Source organism: Eriocheir sinensis, chromosome 38, assembly GCF_024679095.1.
Source record: "Eriocheir sinensis breed Jianghai 21 chromosome 38, ASM2467909v1, whole genome shotgun sequence".
In the NCBI taxonomy this organism is placed as follows: Eukaryota; Metazoa; Arthropoda; class Malacostraca; order Decapoda; family Varunidae; genus Eriocheir; species Eriocheir sinensis.
Window position 1 is genome coordinate 13,512,160 of NC_066546.1, and position 19,255 is coordinate 13,531,414.

General features: G+C 42.3%; 1 protein-coding gene across 3 annotated transcripts in view; it reads right to left on the minus strand.

Moving 5' to 3' along the window:
* Positions 1 to 3,557: 3,557 nt before the first annotated feature.
* Positions 3,558 to 19,255, minus strand: part of LOC127008690 (nipped-B-like protein) — a 58,489-nt gene continuing 42,791 nt past the window's right edge. For 2 of the 3 annotated variants that reach the window (XM_050881013.1, XM_050881011.1), the window contains exons 12-32: positions 18,933 to 19,158; positions 18,490 to 18,725; positions 17,489 to 18,238; positions 16,565 to 16,829; positions 16,066 to 16,208; positions 15,708 to 15,851; positions 15,103 to 15,348; positions 14,825 to 14,983; positions 14,298 to 14,435; positions 13,888 to 14,166; positions 13,138 to 13,364; positions 12,583 to 12,745; positions 12,121 to 12,385; positions 11,697 to 11,788; positions 10,345 to 10,752; positions 9,573 to 9,719; positions 8,776 to 8,996; positions 8,206 to 8,389; positions 7,719 to 7,850; positions 7,355 to 7,405; positions 3,558 to 6,153 (exon numbers count right to left, since the gene is read on the minus strand). In XM_050881013.1, coding sequence (XP_050736970.1) covers positions 5,818 to 6,153; positions 7,355 to 7,405; positions 7,719 to 7,850; positions 8,206 to 8,389; positions 8,776 to 8,996; positions 9,573 to 9,719; positions 10,345 to 10,752; positions 11,697 to 11,788; positions 12,121 to 12,385; positions 12,583 to 12,745; positions 13,138 to 13,364; positions 13,888 to 14,166; positions 14,298 to 14,435; positions 14,825 to 14,983; positions 15,103 to 15,348; positions 15,708 to 15,851; positions 16,066 to 16,208; positions 16,565 to 16,829; positions 17,489 to 18,238; positions 18,490 to 18,725; positions 18,933 to 19,158 — 4,812 coding nt within the window. In that variant the 3' untranslated portion in view covers positions 3,558 to 5,817. The remainder of the gene's footprint in view (positions 6,154 to 7,354; positions 7,406 to 7,718; positions 7,851 to 8,205; positions 8,390 to 8,775; positions 8,997 to 9,572; positions 9,720 to 10,344; positions 10,753 to 11,696; positions 11,789 to 12,120; positions 12,386 to 12,582; positions 12,746 to 13,137; positions 13,365 to 13,887; positions 14,167 to 14,297; positions 14,436 to 14,824; positions 14,984 to 15,102; positions 15,349 to 15,707; positions 15,852 to 16,065; positions 16,209 to 16,564; positions 16,830 to 17,488; positions 18,239 to 18,489; positions 18,726 to 18,932; positions 19,159 to 19,255) is intronic. The other variant, XM_050881012.1, reaches the window with a different exon arrangement.

Genomic DNA, 19,255 nt, shown 5'->3' on the forward strand with positions numbered 1-19,255 from the left:
ATGAGAGGTGTAGATGAAATGGATGGGGAGGTGATGGAAGGAGATGGTGAGCATGGGGGAGCAAACGATAAAGGGAAAGTAGGTGGAAAGAAGAGAAATGAGGTGTGATAGGAGAATGCTGGAAGGAGAAGATGGAGAATGGGTGAGATGAAGAGATGAGAGGTGTAGATGAAATGGATGGAGAGGTGATGGAAGGAGATGGAGAGAATGGGGGAGCAAACGATAAAGTAGGTGGAAAGAAGAGAAATGAAATGTGACAAGAGAATGCTGGAAGGAGAAGATGGAGAATGGGTGAGATGAAGAGGTGAAAGGTGTAGATGAAATGGAGAGGTGAGTGATGAAGACAGATGAGAGACGTGTATTGATAGAAAAGAGAGAAAGAGGAACGACAAAGTTACGCTCTTGGTAGAAGGGAACTGTCCTTAGCTTGATCAAGGAGTTCGATTAATTTCATAAAGTTAATAAAGAAAGATAAGTGCATTATTCTTATTTTACGGAGGATAACATACAAAGCCAAGGTGTTCAGCCGTGAGTTTAAAAGCCATAAGCACTTACTATAAACTAAAGTGTACTGCATAAGCCATATCCAAATGGTCTAATTGATTTACCGAAGTTCAGAAGCAAGATACGTACTAATGGCAAATATATACACTTGTAGTACACAGGATAACAAAAAGTACAGTACAGTTGTCTCCCCCAGTGTGGTCGATGTGGTTTCCTTTCTGAGCTGAGATAAAAAAATGTTCATAAAATGTTGAATAATATCTTAAAATGTTTCTTACTATCCTGCCCTTCCAAGAAATACGGGAAGGAAAAAATAAGCCTATCGTTTTACTGATAAACAGAGAGAGAGAGAGAGAGAGAGAGAGAGAGAGAGAGAGAGAGAGAGAGAGAGAGAGTTAATAGGCTATAGTATTCTCTCTTGTCAAAATGTATAATCACAGTCATGGTCACAGTAATTTGTACAATACCAGATATGTGAAGACCTGTGTCCTTGATCTAGTTAATTTATTAGTATATTTGTTAGTTTATTTTGTGATTATGACGAGACTGGGAGGATAAAAGGAAAAGCTCCCTCTCTCTCTCTCTCTCTCTCTCTCTCTCTCTCTCTCTCTCTCACACACACACACACACGTACCCTAAAAATATATCATAACTATACAAAGGTCATCATTCTTTGTTATTTCCTTTTCACTTGTATTTAAAGAAAACATTTAAACTTGACAGGAAAAATTAAGACATTGACTAAAATTTGAACACACACACACACACAATACACACTACGCCTTCATATCAAGATTGCAAAATATGTATTACCGATCATAGTACAGACGCTTTTTTTTCTCATGAAGGGCTTTTTTCCCTCATAAATTAGGCATCGCATCAATATAACAAGACCATATCATGTTTTTTCCTTCCTGTAGTTCTTGAAAGGGACAGAATTAGGAGACTTTTCAGAAGCGTGTTTTCCTCATAAATTAAATAGGTATTGTATCAGTATAGCAAGATCATATGTTTTTTCCTTCCTGTAGTTCTTGAAAGGGACAGAATTTGGAGACTTTTCAGAAGCGTTTTTTTCCTCATAAATTAAATAGGTATTGTATCAGTATAGCAAGACCATATGTTTTTTCCTTCCTGTAGTTCTTGAAAGGGACAGAATTTGGAGACTTTTCAGAAGCGTGTTTTCCTCATAAATTAAATAGGTATTGTATCAGTATAGCAAGATCATATGTTTTTTCCTTCCTGTAGTTCTTGAAAGGGACAGAATTAGGAGACTTTTCAGAAGCGTTTTTTTCTCATAAATTAAATACGCATTGCATCAGTATAACAAGACTATCATTTTTTCTCCTTCCTGTAGTTCTTGAAAGGGACAGAATTAGGAGACTTTTCAGAAGCGGTTTTTTTCCTCATAAATTATCCAGTACCACATAAAACCGGCTGGATCAAGGTTTTTTTTTCCTTCCTGCAATTCTTGGAAGGGACAGAACAGAAAGAACCTCATTTGACATATAAATTACGTACTTTTTAATGAACAATCTATGAGCTTTTGAGGTGGCGGAGGACATGAAGGAGAAGAAAAAAAGAAGAAAACGAAGAGGACGTAACAAACAGGAGAGAGAGAGAGAGAGAGAGAGAGAGAGAGAGAGAGAGAGAGAGAGAGAGAGAAAGGGGGGGTGGGGGGGGAGACGCAATGCTCAGATCCACGTGTTTGGGACTGCGTCGCTCACCCCTCCTCCACGGTCTTGGCAGGTCGCTTCTGTCCGTCCTGATGATCTCCTTGCGTTGTCCACACTGACAGGACACCCTGGACTCACTCTCGGCAACACTCAAGAAGGAAGGCGTCGTTACTTACCGCTGTAGAGGACCATCGTTGTCTGGGACCCAGCACCGCGAAGCAACACAGACGCCATGTTGGAAACTGACGCCAATTCACTCCGGATTATCGTACTCAGCGCATTGCATTTTCCGGTTTCTAATCCATAATGCACAAAAAACATCAGTAGTCAACGGTTTTACCTATGTGAGCGTCGTTATGTGCAGTTACGACACGTTTAACAATGTTCTGAGTACGACAATCTGGTAACGCTATATTGTTTTACGTAATTATCAAGTTTCACATCAGTCGTTTGTTCACGTATTCAGACCTTCCAGTCTTATATAGCAAAATATTTTACACAAAGACTTGTTGTTTCTCGAATGTCGTCTCCGTAGTGCAGTGGTTAGCGGGCCGGGCTACGAATCCTTGGACCAAGGTTCGAATTCCAGCCTAGGCAGTCGGCGTGCAGCTCACTCAGCTGCTTATCTTTTCTTCCGGGCTGGTCGATATATGGGTACCTGTTGAAACCTGGGGAAGGTAAATTGTGGTAACCCGGATGTCACACTGGGCCGTGTCCCGGGGTGACGGGGTCCTCCCACCACAGGCTCAAGGGCCAAGTTATGGCGTGTGCACCCAACTTTATTTTTACCTCGAATATTAAGAGGATAACGTTATGGCACTGACCATTAAGATGAGTTCTATATCGTTATCAATATTTTCACCATCACATTAACAATTGCTAGTTATAGCAACATGATTCCATGTAACTTTCATGGCAATGATGACTTACATGTACTAAATCAAATACTAACCATTCCCACATGGTTGATACATTAGTTTCCTTGATCTTCCAAATTTCAAGGATCAAGACCTCCCAACCCCAAGACACCTCCCATGCTGGCCTCATGATCTTTGCAAACAGGGTTTGGTTTCCGTCCGTCAGTCCTTGTAACCAGAGCCGAAAATCCACCTCAAAAACTATAGAAGATGGCTTGGCTTCACTGGTTTCTAACCCAGCTCCAGTCAGCCTCTGAAACCTCTATGTACTTCTACAGCTGCAATGCATGTAGTATTCAATTGATTTTATCTTATTATTGTTACCTGTTACATTAAACTCTTCCTTTCTATCCCATTGAGTTAAATCCAGCAGAGCACATAGGCTAGCAATATCAATGGGCTCATAGACTTGATGTTGGCACGGCTAAAACACTTCAGACTCAAGGTTAATAATACGAGGATGCATGTTGCTGATCATTTAATGTTTCTAATGGAACTCCTTTGTGTCTGACATTGGTTCAAAATGATGAGGAGTGGCGGGGCGGGGCGGGACGGGGCAGGGCCGGGCTTAGATCGCTATACCAACGTCATCAGTACACGGGACTAAACAGGCCGGTGGTATTATCGGAAACATAAAAATAATATATATAATAATTATAATGGTAAGTTTCCACTCTCCTGCTTGTACCCAGTGTGATGAGCAACGCCGAGGCAGATGCGAACGTAGGTACAGCCTGGGGAGGGGACGAGAGGTGGTTGGCAATGGGCCAAACGAGAAAGTATATGTTGGGGCATCAGCAGCAGCGATGTGATGCCTTGTTTTGATATGTGTGGGGCTGGGTGCTGTATGGGCGGTGGACTGCATCGCCCACAGCTTGAATGAATGCTTGTTTGTATGTCGCTGGTTGTGGTTGTAGAGTGGGTGGGTTGAGACATTAATTAATATTGAAATGTTGTTGTATGTTGTGTCTTGTCATGTACAGCCAATGATGGGAGCAGGGACTAAAGAGACAATGGTGGTGATGGGTGGTGTTGGGGAAAGCCCTCCCTCCCCCTCCACTCGTGTGATGAGAGGGATAATTAATTTGGGTCATGAATCAAAGTAATGGACAAAACACAATCTACTACAAAACTCGAGGGTGGGGCGGGCACGAGTCTGTGCTGTTGACTCATTCTGTACAAGAAATATTGCAAAAGGCAATACAAATTTTTTCCACTTTTTCATAGGTATAAAAAAGAAAACAGCTCAGACTCTGCCATGTTTCCTATAAAAAATAAGTAATGAGGAAAAAGTTGTCTTTGCTGAAACCATATTAGGTAAACTTTGCTATTCACAAGTATACATACAATTATGTACCATTTTTATCTGATAAAAAACAAGTCCACTTGCAAGTTGCAGATATACAGACCATTACTACACTTCTGTCTAGGCTAAAACTAAACTCTCTGTGTGACATCACTACAATCAGGTAAAAATAGACCAATATTATGAAACACATACTTACACCATTAGTGGTCACACACTATTCACATTAAGAATAATCTGACTCCTTTGGACTTTTCTCATAATTATAAAGTGCCCATGCACTGCTGTATCCCTCTTGATAACAGTCACATATGTGGTTTTTATTTGGCAGGAAAATGTGTATAAGAGGAGCTGATATCACAAAGGTAAATAAACTGTTTAATTAAAACCTTCCATTTTGGTGAACTGTAAAAACATTGCATGATCAAGTAGTTCAAATATTGAACATTTGTGCACAAACTGAGAAAAGACGGGCTAAAACTATAAAAGCATCCCATTCATCTGGTCCTTCAAAATGTCATATAAAATTGCACTGTCAGAAAATTAATGGTCAGTAAAAATTTACAAACTGGTCAAGATAAATCTTTTTCCTTTTTTCACAAGAAAACTTGATATATATATATATATATATATATATATATATATATATATATATATATATATATATATATATATATATATATATATATATATATATATACCATAAATACATATACATATGAACTAGAAAAAAGGAGCCTCCATGGTGTGAGTACGTATACACTGGCAACACTGACTTTCACAACCAGTGCCGGGGGATGGGGGGCTCTGCTTCCTCAATAAATAGAAAAGAAACTCTTACTGATGAAAATGTACTGTACAATAAATAATAAATATATTCTCGCCGACTCATTACCATGGCATGGGCGTTTTCCTCAGTGTGTAGAATCTGTAATTGGTTGATGTTCTGGTACAAAACTGGTTGTACTTTGTTACTTTCTCGTCGTGACCGCATCACCTCGTTCCTGTACTACCGAGAAACCCCATGTCCGATTCGTCAGTCCGATAATAGTTGCCGCCGAATTTCATCAGAGGTATTACAATAGAGAAGTTGCATCTGTGCATTCATTAATGCAAAATAACTCCCTTACCTATAGTATTGCTTGGAATAAAAAATATCTATTCTCATTCCTCTTGTATTCTTATTAAAACTTTCTTTTGTATAAAGGTCACTTCAGCATCACTAAGGATCAACTTTATCTACGCTTCCCTCCAAGCTTCACGCACACACGTGAACACACGCACACGCACTCACACACAATCCCCAGCGACAGTGGCAGCAAAAACAGAGCAGATGCTGTGTGCTCTCTGGTCCTGTCCACAATGCACTCTGCCTGACTGTCTGCCTGCCACGGGTCACCACAGACTCAAGTCACTACTATACGAGGAAATCGGGGTCACTGTAATCGCTCTCATCATCCTCTGAGTCGCTTGTCCTCTTTCTCCTCTTTTTCTTCTTGTGCTTTTTGTGGCTGGAAGATTTGTGGGATGAGGAGCGGTGGTGGTGGTGGTGATGGTGGTGGTGCGAGGAACGGTGTTCCCTTGCAGGCACCACTTGGGACGCCCTGATGGTGATGGGCTTAATGGGGGACTGGTGCTGTGGCGGTGGTGGAGGCTGTGGCGGTGCAGCACCATGGGGCAGGAGCTCTCCTGGCACGGCACCAATGGCGTTGAGGGGCACTGTGGAGTTCATCTCAGTCCCTTTCGGCTGGTCCTGGAGGAGGGTCACATTAGTGGGGCTCATGTGTGTGAAGTCCTTAAGCTGAACTAACTCACCTGTGACTCTCTTTACATTGAAATCAATCATTATTATTGTTATCATTATAATAATCCATAATAATCATTAGACAATTTGGTATGTGATTTTTGTTTGATGGCTCATTCATTTCATGGGTTGATAGCTTTTTTGACTTGCTGGTATTGTATTACCATTATATCGTTATTGCAGCTAATATCAAATGGAAGTTGTGCATCACTGGAGCTGCTGATTCCTTGCTCTACTCCTAAGAAATGTTATATTGCAAGGGTTATGAAGTTTTGCTAATAGCATGACTTTTAATGCTTTGTGGAAAATGTAGAACTGGCATTGTGTATGGACTTCCTCTCAAGGTTAATGCTATAATTGTGGTCCCAACACCAAAAGCAACCAAGTGTTTGATATAAGGCTCACCACAACCTCATTAGTGCTTCCCCCTACAATTCAACACTAAATTCACATCAAATGAAGTGACTATAGTTTTTAATTAATAATAACCTTCATCACTGCCTACAATATTCAATTGGTGATGCTGTACTAATTCCTAGGTAATTATTACTTTGGCTATTGACTCACAGACACCTCCGTGGTCTACTGGTCAACGTGCCTAGCTACTACTCTGTGGACCCGGGTTCGAATCCCGGCCCGGACAGTCGCTGTGAAGCTCACCCAACTGTTCATCCTCTCTTTTGGGCTGGTCAATAAATGGGTACTTGGGGAAGGCAAGCTGTAGCAATCCCAGATTTCACATTGGCCCATGTCCCAGGCCATGACCACAGGGTCAACAGGTCAGAGATGAGCACCGCAGCCACGCGCAGCTGTAGCATGTGCACCCACCTTAACCATTACCTTCCCTATTGACTCCTACCTGCCTTTCTGTGTCAACGAACCACTTTGTTTATATATAAGATCCCTTGATCTGATAAGCTACATCATTCTTCTGTCTTTAGGCAGGGTTGACCTATTTTCCTCTGGTATTCCACATTATTCATCCATCCATCTCCTCTTATTCAATGCATTAAGTTCTTCACCCTCCTAGCCTCAGTTGCCACTTCAAATGAAAGGCCATCCATCTCCTCATCTCTATCCAAGCCTCTCATCATCCTGGCCTCAACTGTCACTATGTAGTTTATGCTGCTATGGCCTTAGGGGTCCTTACCTTCCATCCATCGTGAGTGCCAGGTAGACAGGCAACATCAGGAGTGTGCTGCTGTGAAGAAAACATCCCTATGTAATTACTGGACCATTTGCATGAGTACCAAAACATACCACCATGGTACCTCAGTCAATGTGATAAGATGCTATTATGATTAGTCTCCATTGACAAATCATTTATCATGATATTTTACTCCGTGAAGTACACTAACACAAGAAGATATTAAGTACAAAGTTCATATCTCAGGGTTATCAATTTGTAACAAAAGTATTTTGCATTCATCAATTTGAGAAAGTAATAAATACAACAAGCAATGTAGAGAACCAAGGCTTGTGACACAACACAACGCTCCAGCCGGGTAACTTACCTGGTTACCTCTGAGGTTACGTGTGTTGGGGGGCATGGAGGAGTGGGCGTCATTGTGGAATGGCTTCTTGACCACTTCAAGATCTGAGTCATCATCATCATCTGGATCGATCTTCAACATCAGGGCCTTGAACTGAGGGGGAGAGACAATTTGTGATTCCAGAAAAATTCATTATCACCTTGGAAGACATGGAAGCAACAGTCTGAATGACCATTACAGCAATGTTATAGAGAGTCTTACAGAAGATGGAAATTCAGCAAGGTCTAATTCAGTGATAAAACTGTCAGTGGAAAGGTTTGTTAAGTATCTGTTCATTGACTGAAATAACTGATAATATATATGACACTAAACTAAACCTACTGCCACTCAAACACTTTGTGTAAAAGAATGCATGGTGTTATTCATCACTATAGTAATGCAGGCCAAAGGTAATCAATAATAAAATATAAATAAGCTCCCATATGTCTCATGATCTCCCAAAGCTCACATTGAGGTATTGGTTAACGAGGTCAATCTTTGGTCTGAGATCCTCAGCATTCTCCAGGTCCTGCTCAGGCTCCTCCTTCAGCCTCTTCAGAATTGGCTTTGGGTTAAACTTGGCTGTACTCTTCTTGGAGACACTCTTCTCATACTGCTTGGAGGTGTCTGATGGAGAGTACTGGTTGATCCTCCTGCAGGGGGAAAAGGAAGATAGATTTAAAACACGTTAGCTTCTAAATACTGTCTAATCATTATCATCTCCATTATCCATAACATATATTTACAAGTGCCGTATGTTCTATTATAATGTTTAGCATTAACAAAAGTTCAAAGAAATGTAACCATCTAATGTACTAATAAACTATGCAAGTCCATTGTCAGTTAAGTCATTTTCTTTCTAAGTTTCAATATTATTTCAGGAAATACAGGTTGAACAAATTTCCTCATTTCTAAAATCAGACATTGAACACTTATCTATGGTAACTGAAAGAACACCTCAAAGGTTACATATACAGGCTCCTCTCAACCCTGAGGAACCTTGCTATACAACACAGGCAGCACAGACAGTAAGACTCACCCGTCAGTGATGCCGTAGATCTCCTTCAGGTAGTCCTTGAGCATGAGGAGGAGGAGGCAGCCCTGTGAGGCATTGATGCACTCAACCAGCGGCGTCAGGTTAGGGGGCATGCGGCTCAGGTACACCTCCACGTCCTCCTCATCTTCAAGGTCGTCCACATACTCGGGCTGACCAGTCTCAGGGTTGATCTTCACCTCAGCATTGGGCGGGGGCAGCAGAGACTGAGGAATAAGACCAGGGGCAAGTTGAGCTCAATGGAATGATCAAATAACCTTCAATTAGTGTAGAGATAATTAGTTTGTAGCTCTGAATGACATGTTTCCTCAGACTCGCACTGAAAGGCTAGCCACACTAAAGAAGTTTCTAATACTCTCTGTTCATGTACTGCATTTCCCTTCCACCTTTCACGCTTTCCAATATTCTGTCAATTCATTAAATTTGATATCTACCAGATTCTATATCCTTATATACGGAGGCAGAAAGATAGTGAGGCACACAACACTTTTCCCATTAAACCAGGAATACAACTTTGGTTCAGGCATTGCCAGTTTTAAAATTGACATATCAGCCTATCAATACTTATAATAGCCATTTCCATTCTCTCATACACTATAATGCTACATACTGCTGCCTTGTGAATTTTCTGTATCCTTTTTACCACCCACCCACTGATATAGGTTCCCTTTTCGATACTCATTTCTCTTATTCTTTCAACATAATCACACCTCCTCAGCACACCTACTTAACAGCCCTGTTGCTTCTAGAGTACGTGCACAACACTTCCTGCTGTTTCTCACCTCTTTGAAAGACTGGAGAAGGTTGGCGCCCGTCACCGAAATCATGATGTCTATGTGGTGGATGATGAAGAGCGGCTCATCCAACACCTGGTAGGGGAAGTAGGCCAAGTTGTCGGTGATGAAGAGCAGCTCTGCAAGGCTGGTTCTCTGCAAAAACAAAATTTGGTCCACGTCAAGGAAGATCTATATGATGAAAACTAGGTGGATTTAATTAATACATAGTTATGTGACTGAACCAGTCATTTACAGATGACCCACCCTTCGTAAAAATTCATGCAATGAAAACTAAATTAACTATAATGAAGATCCCATTACTACCTTTAGTTCACTTAAAAATGCCAAAATTCACTATACTGATTTTTCCTGTAAGCAATTTTTAGTCAAGCGTGCTCTCGATTAAAAGTGCTCCATACTTTTATCCCAGGAAATCAAGGGTGGAGTGTATTTCTCATCTATGATTATATAACCATGTTAAATGATAGATGCAATGTCATTTAGGGTCATAAATTACACACTGATTCAGACTGAGCAAAAAGGCATTAACAGAAATAGCTGGAGGAAAAATTTGAGTTCTGGAACCAAACTCCATCTAACAAGTTATGGTGGGATCGTATGACAACATTTTTTTCAGGAACTTAGTGGAGGTTACCTATACCTTACTCCTAATGTATATACAAGATAGCAAAATTCTTACACATATATTTGCTATCAGCTGACAATGCAGTCAGTGATGAAGACAAATAGTATGCCAGCACCAAAACCAAATACTCACCGCCTGCTCTTCAAACTGCTTGAGGAGGGAGAAGGCGACAGCTCTGCGGTGCTGCTTGGTGGAGCGCATGACAGAGTACAGGAAGCCATTAAGCGCCCCTGGCTGCTCCCCCTCCTTGGTGCGGAAGCCTCTGGTGGGTGTGGAGGTCTGAATGAGGGAGTGGAGGCGGTAGGACAGCCGGAATCCCTGCATGGCCTTCATCCCAATAAAGCCCGGGTACTTCTTCTCGATGTCCTGCAGCTGCTTGTCTGCTGAGTGCGCTATCACCTCCTCGGTGTCGGTTGACATGCACACCAGGTAGGGCACAATCTGGACGGGGTGCACCAGGCCCTGCGCCAACACCAGCTGAATGACCCGCAGCGCTGAGTGTCGCACCACCATGCACCCGGCCACCACACACTCCAGCACCTGCAAGGACACAAACATCATATGCTATCATGTGATCCATAACATCTTACCCTCATAATAATTACTATTGTTAATGAACACATCCACAATCCACACACCCCAGCAGCTACCACACCTAATTCCAGCCAAGTTATGACATTTATTTGAAAGGTTTGGAAGGTGCTATTTAGTTTTATTGGATACTCAACCCACAGGCTGACACATTTCCAGTTGGATACATGAGTGTGTTGTGCTAAATGTGCCAATATTCCTTGCTAAAATAAGAGTTGTTTATGATTGCCATGATCTCTAAGCGCCTTACACCTAGTATGTGCCAGGATGTTGCACCTTGTCTTGCAATGCTTGTAATATGATGCAGTTCAAGATGAGCAGCACTCAAGTTTATAATTATCTGGCACTGCAAAGCTTTGTGATTGTAAACAAGAAGTAACAATGACATAGCAGACATCTTAAGATTTAAGTGACTCATTATTTCCTTAGGGTTATTGCCTGCAGCTATGGCTGTGGCTGCATCCAGTACAGCATCGTCTGCAAGCTCTTCTGCCGTGATCAACAGAGGAGTTGCAGAGAAATTCAGGGATCGACATCTTTGACAAGGTCAGCTAATTGAGTTTATTTAGGCCATGCAATAAAAGAGGAATGCACTTTGTGGGACACTATCAGAATATTATGTATTGTTTCTACTGTCTAATGTACTCGTACTGTTGTTTGTAGTATTCCGTATTAATGAAGTGTTAACATTCTGGGGCTGGACTATGGGGATCATGGAAAGTATCCCTATAGATTAGTACAAAACCAATGCAAATATATGTCATGTTATGTGAATTCTCATTATGTGAGTATTGTTTTAGAACCTAACCCCATTATATAATGAGAATCAGGTGTGTCTAGTTCCTGTAATGTAAGAGTTAAACGTGCATGAAATTAATAAAATTAGAACTTACTTGTTTTAAGTAGATTTGAATGATTGCTGATGCCATGCCAGACTGAAGATCACACATCTCCTTCAGGTTTTCCCGATTTTTTTGTTTAGCCCCTGAGGACAAAAAATATTAACATTACTATTCTGTCCTTTGACAAAAAAATATTACCACTTGAGAATGATTTCAGAAAAATGTACAGACAGTACTTTATATGAACATTTAGTAACTTGTTGGTCTGACAGAAAACACTAAGACTAATAAGATTTCAGTAACCACATGGCCTCAAGGCACTCCTCAGGCAACCAGTAAACTTCATTTACTTCAGACCCTTCCCCACCTCTCTTGTGGTGAAATAAAGAACCCTATTATATCCATGTGGAAGGTGTCCACTTCAAAGAAAAGGATGAGGTAGCCATGAGGTGGGCAGTGTTACATCAAGACTCACACTCTTGGTCCTGCTTGATCATGCGCACTTCCTCCTCCTGTAGGTAGGTTTCGATGTTCTGGAGGGTCTGGATGCGCAGGGTGGTGTTGATGGACGGGTCAAGCAGCAATGTGTGGTAGAGTGTCTTGAGACGGGTGCCCATCATCAGCTCGTAGTGCCGGATGCACACAAAGCCCAGCGCCTGAAGGGTGTAGTGGCGGATGTTGGTGTCCGGGTGGTCCATGAAGAACATCAGCGTGTCGAAGACTTGATCGGTGATCCCCTCCTGTTGGTGAAGGAAATTACGAGGTTTCATCAGGCATTCCACCATGACAATCCTTCAAAATATTTCCTGCTTTTTGTTGTTCTGCGTGACACAATAACACTGAATCATCTACCCTGGAACATGTGCTATAATGACAAATGATGATAACAGTTTAATTGACAACAGTGGTGGTGGTGGCGGTGGTGGTGTTGACTTACCGGCAAGCCACACCTGACGGTTTCATCCTTGAGGTCGAAGTGCTTCAGTAACAGACCAATGGTGTAGAGAGATCTTCTGAACAGTGGCTTGTGGGTCTCTAGCTTGGGGCATTGCGGGTTGTCCTCACTATACTTTTTATAATCTACAATGAAGGTGTGGTACCTGCAAAGTGTAAAGTGTTTTTTTCAGTTGTGCAATTGAGTAATCATGCAAAAATAAAATTTCCAAGTTTCATATTACCATGAATTCCCTACAATCATAAATATATTTTTGAGATGAACATAACTATATATGGTGAATCCTTTTGTTTTCAACCTGCCCCAATTTCCAGAGTACAAGTGTAGTCTACTAGAGGCAATTCATCTTACACACTGAAGGACTTTTAACAATGAAAATCATAGGCATACACCAAGCTTGTAAGGAACATAAAATGACAGATTGATTACCACATTTTAACCAAACATAACAAAACACAAAACCAGTTAAAATATCATACTGCCTGGGACAACCAAACCCAGGGGAATACAAAACAACAAATTCCAGCACCCACTTACCTGTTAAAGCAATCTTTGATGAGCCTGTAATTCTTTGTGACTGTGTTGACTATGGAGCCAAGCAGCGCCAGGCAGGAAGTAATGACGGTGCGGTCGTGTTGGAGGATGAGTTTCACGGCGTCTTCCTCCAGCTGTGCCAGGAAGGTCTCACTTGGGTGCTCCATCAGGGGCACCACAAGCTCCAAGGTGCGAGCCACAACCCCTATCATGGTGTAGTCTACCTGGGTCTGCAAGAGAATACTCGTCATCACTCTCATGCACTGCTGACAGGCTTCATGGTTCAAGAATGTGTAAAATGAGATACAGTGAGAAAGTTTGAAAACAGAATGCAACTGATGAGTTAGTTAGGGATCCAATTGTTGGAGTCTAACTGTAAGGGGAGAAAGGAAGAGACCATTAGTAAGCCAAGATGTACAGGAAGGTTCAGGAATGGATGAATATAAGGAGAAAAGAAATTAGAGAGGGATGCAAGAGGTGTATACCTGGAAAGAGATAGCTGAACACTTCTGTTGTGGCCACTCCTTTGAAGGGAGTTCTTGGAAGAAACACGAAATCAGAAATGAAGACATAGATTTCTAAACAGAAAAGGCTGACGGAAGGGTTTTTCTTCACTTTGATAAAGTGGGTAATCCAGAGGCAACAAAACACAGCTGATGGCAGCTACTTATACTCATGAGTCCATATCTAAAGCAACAATACAACTTTTCAACTTCATCTGATGCAATATCATAACTATGACTATTTTTTTACCTGGCATCTCCACGCGAGGTAAGGCTGAAGTGTTATCGCGTGATCCACCAGGAGCTGGGGACGGATTTTGGCGAACAGGTAGAGTGTCTTGTGGCAGGCCAGAATGCGCTGCGTGGTGGTGCGGGGCTGCGGACCGGTGGCGTTCTGTCCATCCTCCTCCAGCACCAGGATGTGGCGCACCAGGCAGTCCACTATCTGCTTGCACGCCGTCACCAGGGACTTTGGGGGCTCGCTGACCACTTTCGTTACATCTTCCTTGTCCTCACGTGGCTTGAACATCTGTGAGCGAGTTGTGGTGATGATTCGATACTAAGGCTGCACATATCCTCCAAAATTCATTAGACTTCAATATCCAGGGGTTACATGCTACTGTGCTAATTAATATAATGACATAGCTGAGTATAACTTACACTTTGCAGCAGTTGTTCAAACCAGTCAAGGCCAGTGTCTCTGCAGGCTACCACCACCTCTGTGATATTGTTCACCTTCCTCAACAGTGCTTCCTCCTCCAGATGAGGACGATCTCTCACAGGAGTGAACCACATATTCTTTGGAGGAAAATGACAAGACTAGTTAATCTCAAAACACAGGTACCATTGCATCACTGCACCTCTTCTGTGCTAAAACATGTTAAAATAATAATATTCCAATACAAATCATGATTCTGAACCATGTGATTATCACATAATGCAAATGCCTATATAGTGTACATACTGTATAGGGCCTCTAATACACTACTCTATGCTTGGAAGTGCGAATACAAAGCAGAGGCAAGAAATCAAACGTTAACTTTTAAGAAAATCACAAGCACATGAATATAAAATGGATACTAATGTATGTTCTTTGTGGTAATAATGCTGTAAGAATTTGATAACAACAGCTACAAGATTATCATGAACACCGACATCACATGAATAAAGAACATGGACAATCATACCTGGAAGACCTCCTGTACTAGTTTTTTGATGCCCTCCTCATCGTTGATTCTTCGGATCATTTTGACGCAGATCTCTGGTATCTTGGCAAAGTCTGGACATTCCAGGCAGATGTCCTTCAGAATCTTGATGACTCTTTTCCTTACACTTACACCAGTATCCTGGAAAGGGTAAGACCCCAATGAAGTAACATGGATATAAATTGTCATCAAATACCATGACAACTACACTGTCTAGACCCTGCCCCCTGCCATGGCCCCTGCCACCCACACCCACTCACCAGGATCCTTGCTGAAATCATGTCGTAGTAAGTGGTGAGGACCTCAGGCCGTGAAAGAACAAACTTCCCCACCAAGTCAACTGCTGCTTCCCTGACAGAGGTGGAGTGGTCAAGGAAGGAATGGTGAACGCCAAGCTGCATGTCCTTCCTTGAGAGCACACCAGGGTCTGCTTCCACGACCATGGTCAGGCACTTCATGGCCTTGGTGCGCACAGCAATTGCGGATTCAGTCAACACCCGAAGAATCTGAAGTGAGTTCATAGTGTCAGTTAATAGGTCTTCAAAACAAAAAGGTGGAACTTATGCAGAACTGAGATTCGAGCCTTGACAAACTGCCACCTATCTTTACTGCCACTAGTCCCTCATTTACGAACTGCAACACAAATCATCAATCAATGATGGGGTCAAAATGGAGGGACTAATCTCACAAGGAAAACTAATATCTCATTTCATGGTAGACACCTACTGTAGAGTTGCTGAAAGGATGGGAAATCAGAGCTATAAAGATATTTGGGAAAACAAATATTAATACACAGAAAAGTTGACAGAAAGAACACCTTCAGGACTGCGGTAAATTATTCAAGTAGGAGTGGTAGTCAACTTACCTGCTTGAGATACAGGTCAAAGCTCTGGGAGAATGGTCTTTTGGAGGCCAAGTACTTGGTGATGAGCTCTGCATTCTGATAACCAATGTGAGTCTGGAGAGTCTGAGTCTTGGCACCAGGGGAGGCTGGGGGGAAGGCAGGGACCTGAAATGTAAATGCTGGTTAGAACAACAATGGCAAAATATCAAAATGTATTCAAACTTTCATGTCATTTTGCCTTTCAAAGTTAACAAAAACTGTCCTCTATTGAAAAAAATATTTGGTAAATTGATGTCTTATGCCCAAAATCTAGAGAGATACTTGATCTCATTGCTCTTAATGTTATGTGCAAGTGTGAGTGTCAGCATAACTTCCTTACCTTAGTGAGGAGGAAAGTCTTTCTCTTCTCAACCAACTGAGTTACCTCTGCTGCCAAGGCCTCATCCACCACCTGCCCCCCCTTCTTTCCTCCCTCCTCCTCATCATCATCTGTATCATCACTGGTCTCATCTTCACTGTCATCTGAGTGGGGAAGAAATAACACCTTGGTACAGAGGAACACGTCTATTCTCAAACCAAACTTCAGCGCCTCCAATCACCCATGCTGGGTTCAGTGAAAAATGAATGATCCAATCCCTGCATAAGACAATCCTTTTCATACACAACTGAAGTGCATTGCATTAGGTCAACATTATTGTAGACCAAATGATGAGTTGAACCTGTGTGACTTGTGACAATATTACTCCTGGCAAAAAACAAAAAACAAAAAAATAAATAAATAAATAAAAAAATAAAAAATAAATAAATAAATAAAGAGGGCCATAATGATGTTTACAACAACCTATTTCACAAGAACCCTACCACCTACAAGCACCCACCTTTCCTCTTTCTCTTCCTCTTGTTGTGGCTGCCAGACTTACTACCTCTGGGCTGGGGCAGCAGCCCCTGTTTTTGCCGCATGATCTCAGTGTAGGCCTCACGGTACCACTGGCCAATACAGAAGTGCCGGGCGTGGAGGAGTGCTGTTTCACTGCTGGAGTTGACTGCCAGCCAGTCAAGGAGCACCCGCTGGAGGAACATGGTGCGCTCCTCCTCCTCGTCATAGGGCCCGTCCCCGTCCCTCAGCTTATCTGCCTGGCTCTTCTGTTGGAAACACAGGGATGGATGTTCCAATGTTACAATGTGGGATGATATGATATTGTGGCAGTGGATAAACTAATGAACACATGTGATGGTAATATCACTCTGAGAGGTTGAAGAGGGGAGCAATAATCAACAGAGGGAAAAACAAGACATTAGTAACTTGTAATATGAATAGTTAATAAAAGCATGGAAGTGCGAAATGGAAAATTATCTTATAGAACTGGTCACTAGTATGATGGGACAGGTCTTCCGACAAAATGGATAGAGAATAAATGAACAAGAACTGCCTGCCCCCTTAGAAATTACTGGCTGCCTCAAAGCACCAAACAAAGTAAGTGATGATGCAGTGTAGCCAATGTCCGGTCTGGGTTACAGCCCTTAATGACAGATGAGCAGAATCATCCCTACCCAGACTATGTTTACTTCCACTGTGTTTATTGACCACCAAGAAGGAGCAGTGAAAAAAAGAGATGGCATATGAGGCAGTGAGTGGCAGAGGGGCCAAGGCACCAAAAATCGCCCTATTGAGTTGCAGGCAGTGTCTGGTAGATTGATCTACAACATAATGAAGAAAATGAAGAGACAAGGAGGAGGTAACAGTGACAAGTAATCTTCAAGATGTGTTCTCCTTTGAGTAGCAAGCCCTACTTCAGACTCACCTTCTTCTTGTTCTTCTTGGATGATGGAGCACCTGCTGTACCATTCTCAGTGGGTGCAGAGCCATCCTCTAACATGGGGGCATCCCTGTTCTCCTCCTCCTTTACTTCCCTAATAATGGCATCAATGTTTTCCAACTCAAGTTGCGAAGACACTGCATCACGCCGGAGCTTGGCTGCCACCACCCCCAGGCAGTCTAGGGAGGACACACGCAGGGCCATGTCTGTGTTCTTGTTACTAAATTTTTGTACTAGAAGCTTGCCGAGAAGGGAGAGGAGGAGCTCAGCAGCAGGCCACTCAGGTTTATTTACAGTTGCCAAGAGGTCCTGCACAAAGTTTTCGAAGAGTGGCCGATAGTCTATTTCTTCACTCTTGCTTCCTGTTTTCTGCAAGAACACTGAGAGGAAGCTGTAGGCAGTGCTCATGGCTGTCTCATACCTGTTGCACACCAGCACCTCGCGGTCGACCGTCAGCTCTTTCCGCGCCTCGGGCACTTTGGCGTCTTTATCTTTGGGATTCTGACTATTGACACTCTCACTTGCACTTTTACGACCAGTACTCTGTGCCAGCTCCTCGGGGAGTTCAACAACACACTGTATCAACTGTAACACTAAGGCTGTCAACATCTGAACATTCTCATCAGAGTTCAATCGGTAAGTTCTCAAACTACGCTTGCTGTTTGGCAAACGTGCTATAGATGCCAGAATATCATCCAGCAGTAAGCGGCGGTGCTTGTTGTACTTGGCAAACACCTGGAAGAAGTAATAAAAATGACTAAATAAAATATAAATACATTCTACGTACCTCAATGGAGGCAAAAATTACATTTACCCTTTTATGATATCCCTCAATGTAGCTAACAAAATATCAGATACAATTCTTACACCACTGTGATCCAAAACATTATTTATTTCATAACTTTAGCGAACTGCCAATGAGATTCACTATAGTTAAAAAATAAAGATGCTCTTGAGTGAGCACAGCATAGTGGTTTACAGCTTACCTTGGTGACCAGCCTGAGGGCAGACAGCTGGAGTTCAGAAACATTCTCAACAAAAAACGGGCAAACCCCAAGTGTTGAGAGTTGCAGCACTGTGGTGTCTGTGAGGGTCTGTATACTGAGCAGGTCTGCCAGCAAGCCAACAACCTCATGCAGCTTGTTGTACAGACCCAAGATGCTCCTGTTTCTCACATCCTTACACTGGGCTCGTTTCCGCTTTATATTGCCCACAAAACCATCTGCAAGGGTAAGTCACAGATCACATTGGGCTGGGGCACTAAAAGTTTGTCCTCCTGTTCTCATTGTATGAGGTTAGCCTGTAAAGTATGTATGTGTACATGATGATAGGGCCAGTGTCACTAGGTAATTCTTCCTCTATGTAGTACAGCAAACAGTTCTAATCTCTCTGTGGCTGATTGAGTTTGCTTCGTTTCATCTGTTTTTACCTTTTTTACTGTCTATCCTGTAGACAGGATCAAAGGATGGGTAAATGGTGTTGGAGAGTTGAAACTTGGTGAACTGGACGCAGCGCTCAATGACATCCTCCAAGTAGACCCGCTTGCTCATGTTATTGGCCGTCATGATGTACATGGCAGTGAGGGAGGCGTCCATCCCCCGAAGGATGCGCTCCATCACCAGCTCCACCCACAGTTTGTCATCATCATCATCATCCTGTGAGCCAGAGAAAGAAATGAGACACTGAAGGCAAAAAAATGAGACAAAGCACTGCACATTAAAAATAGGGGAGAATATTACATGTGAAGAGAAA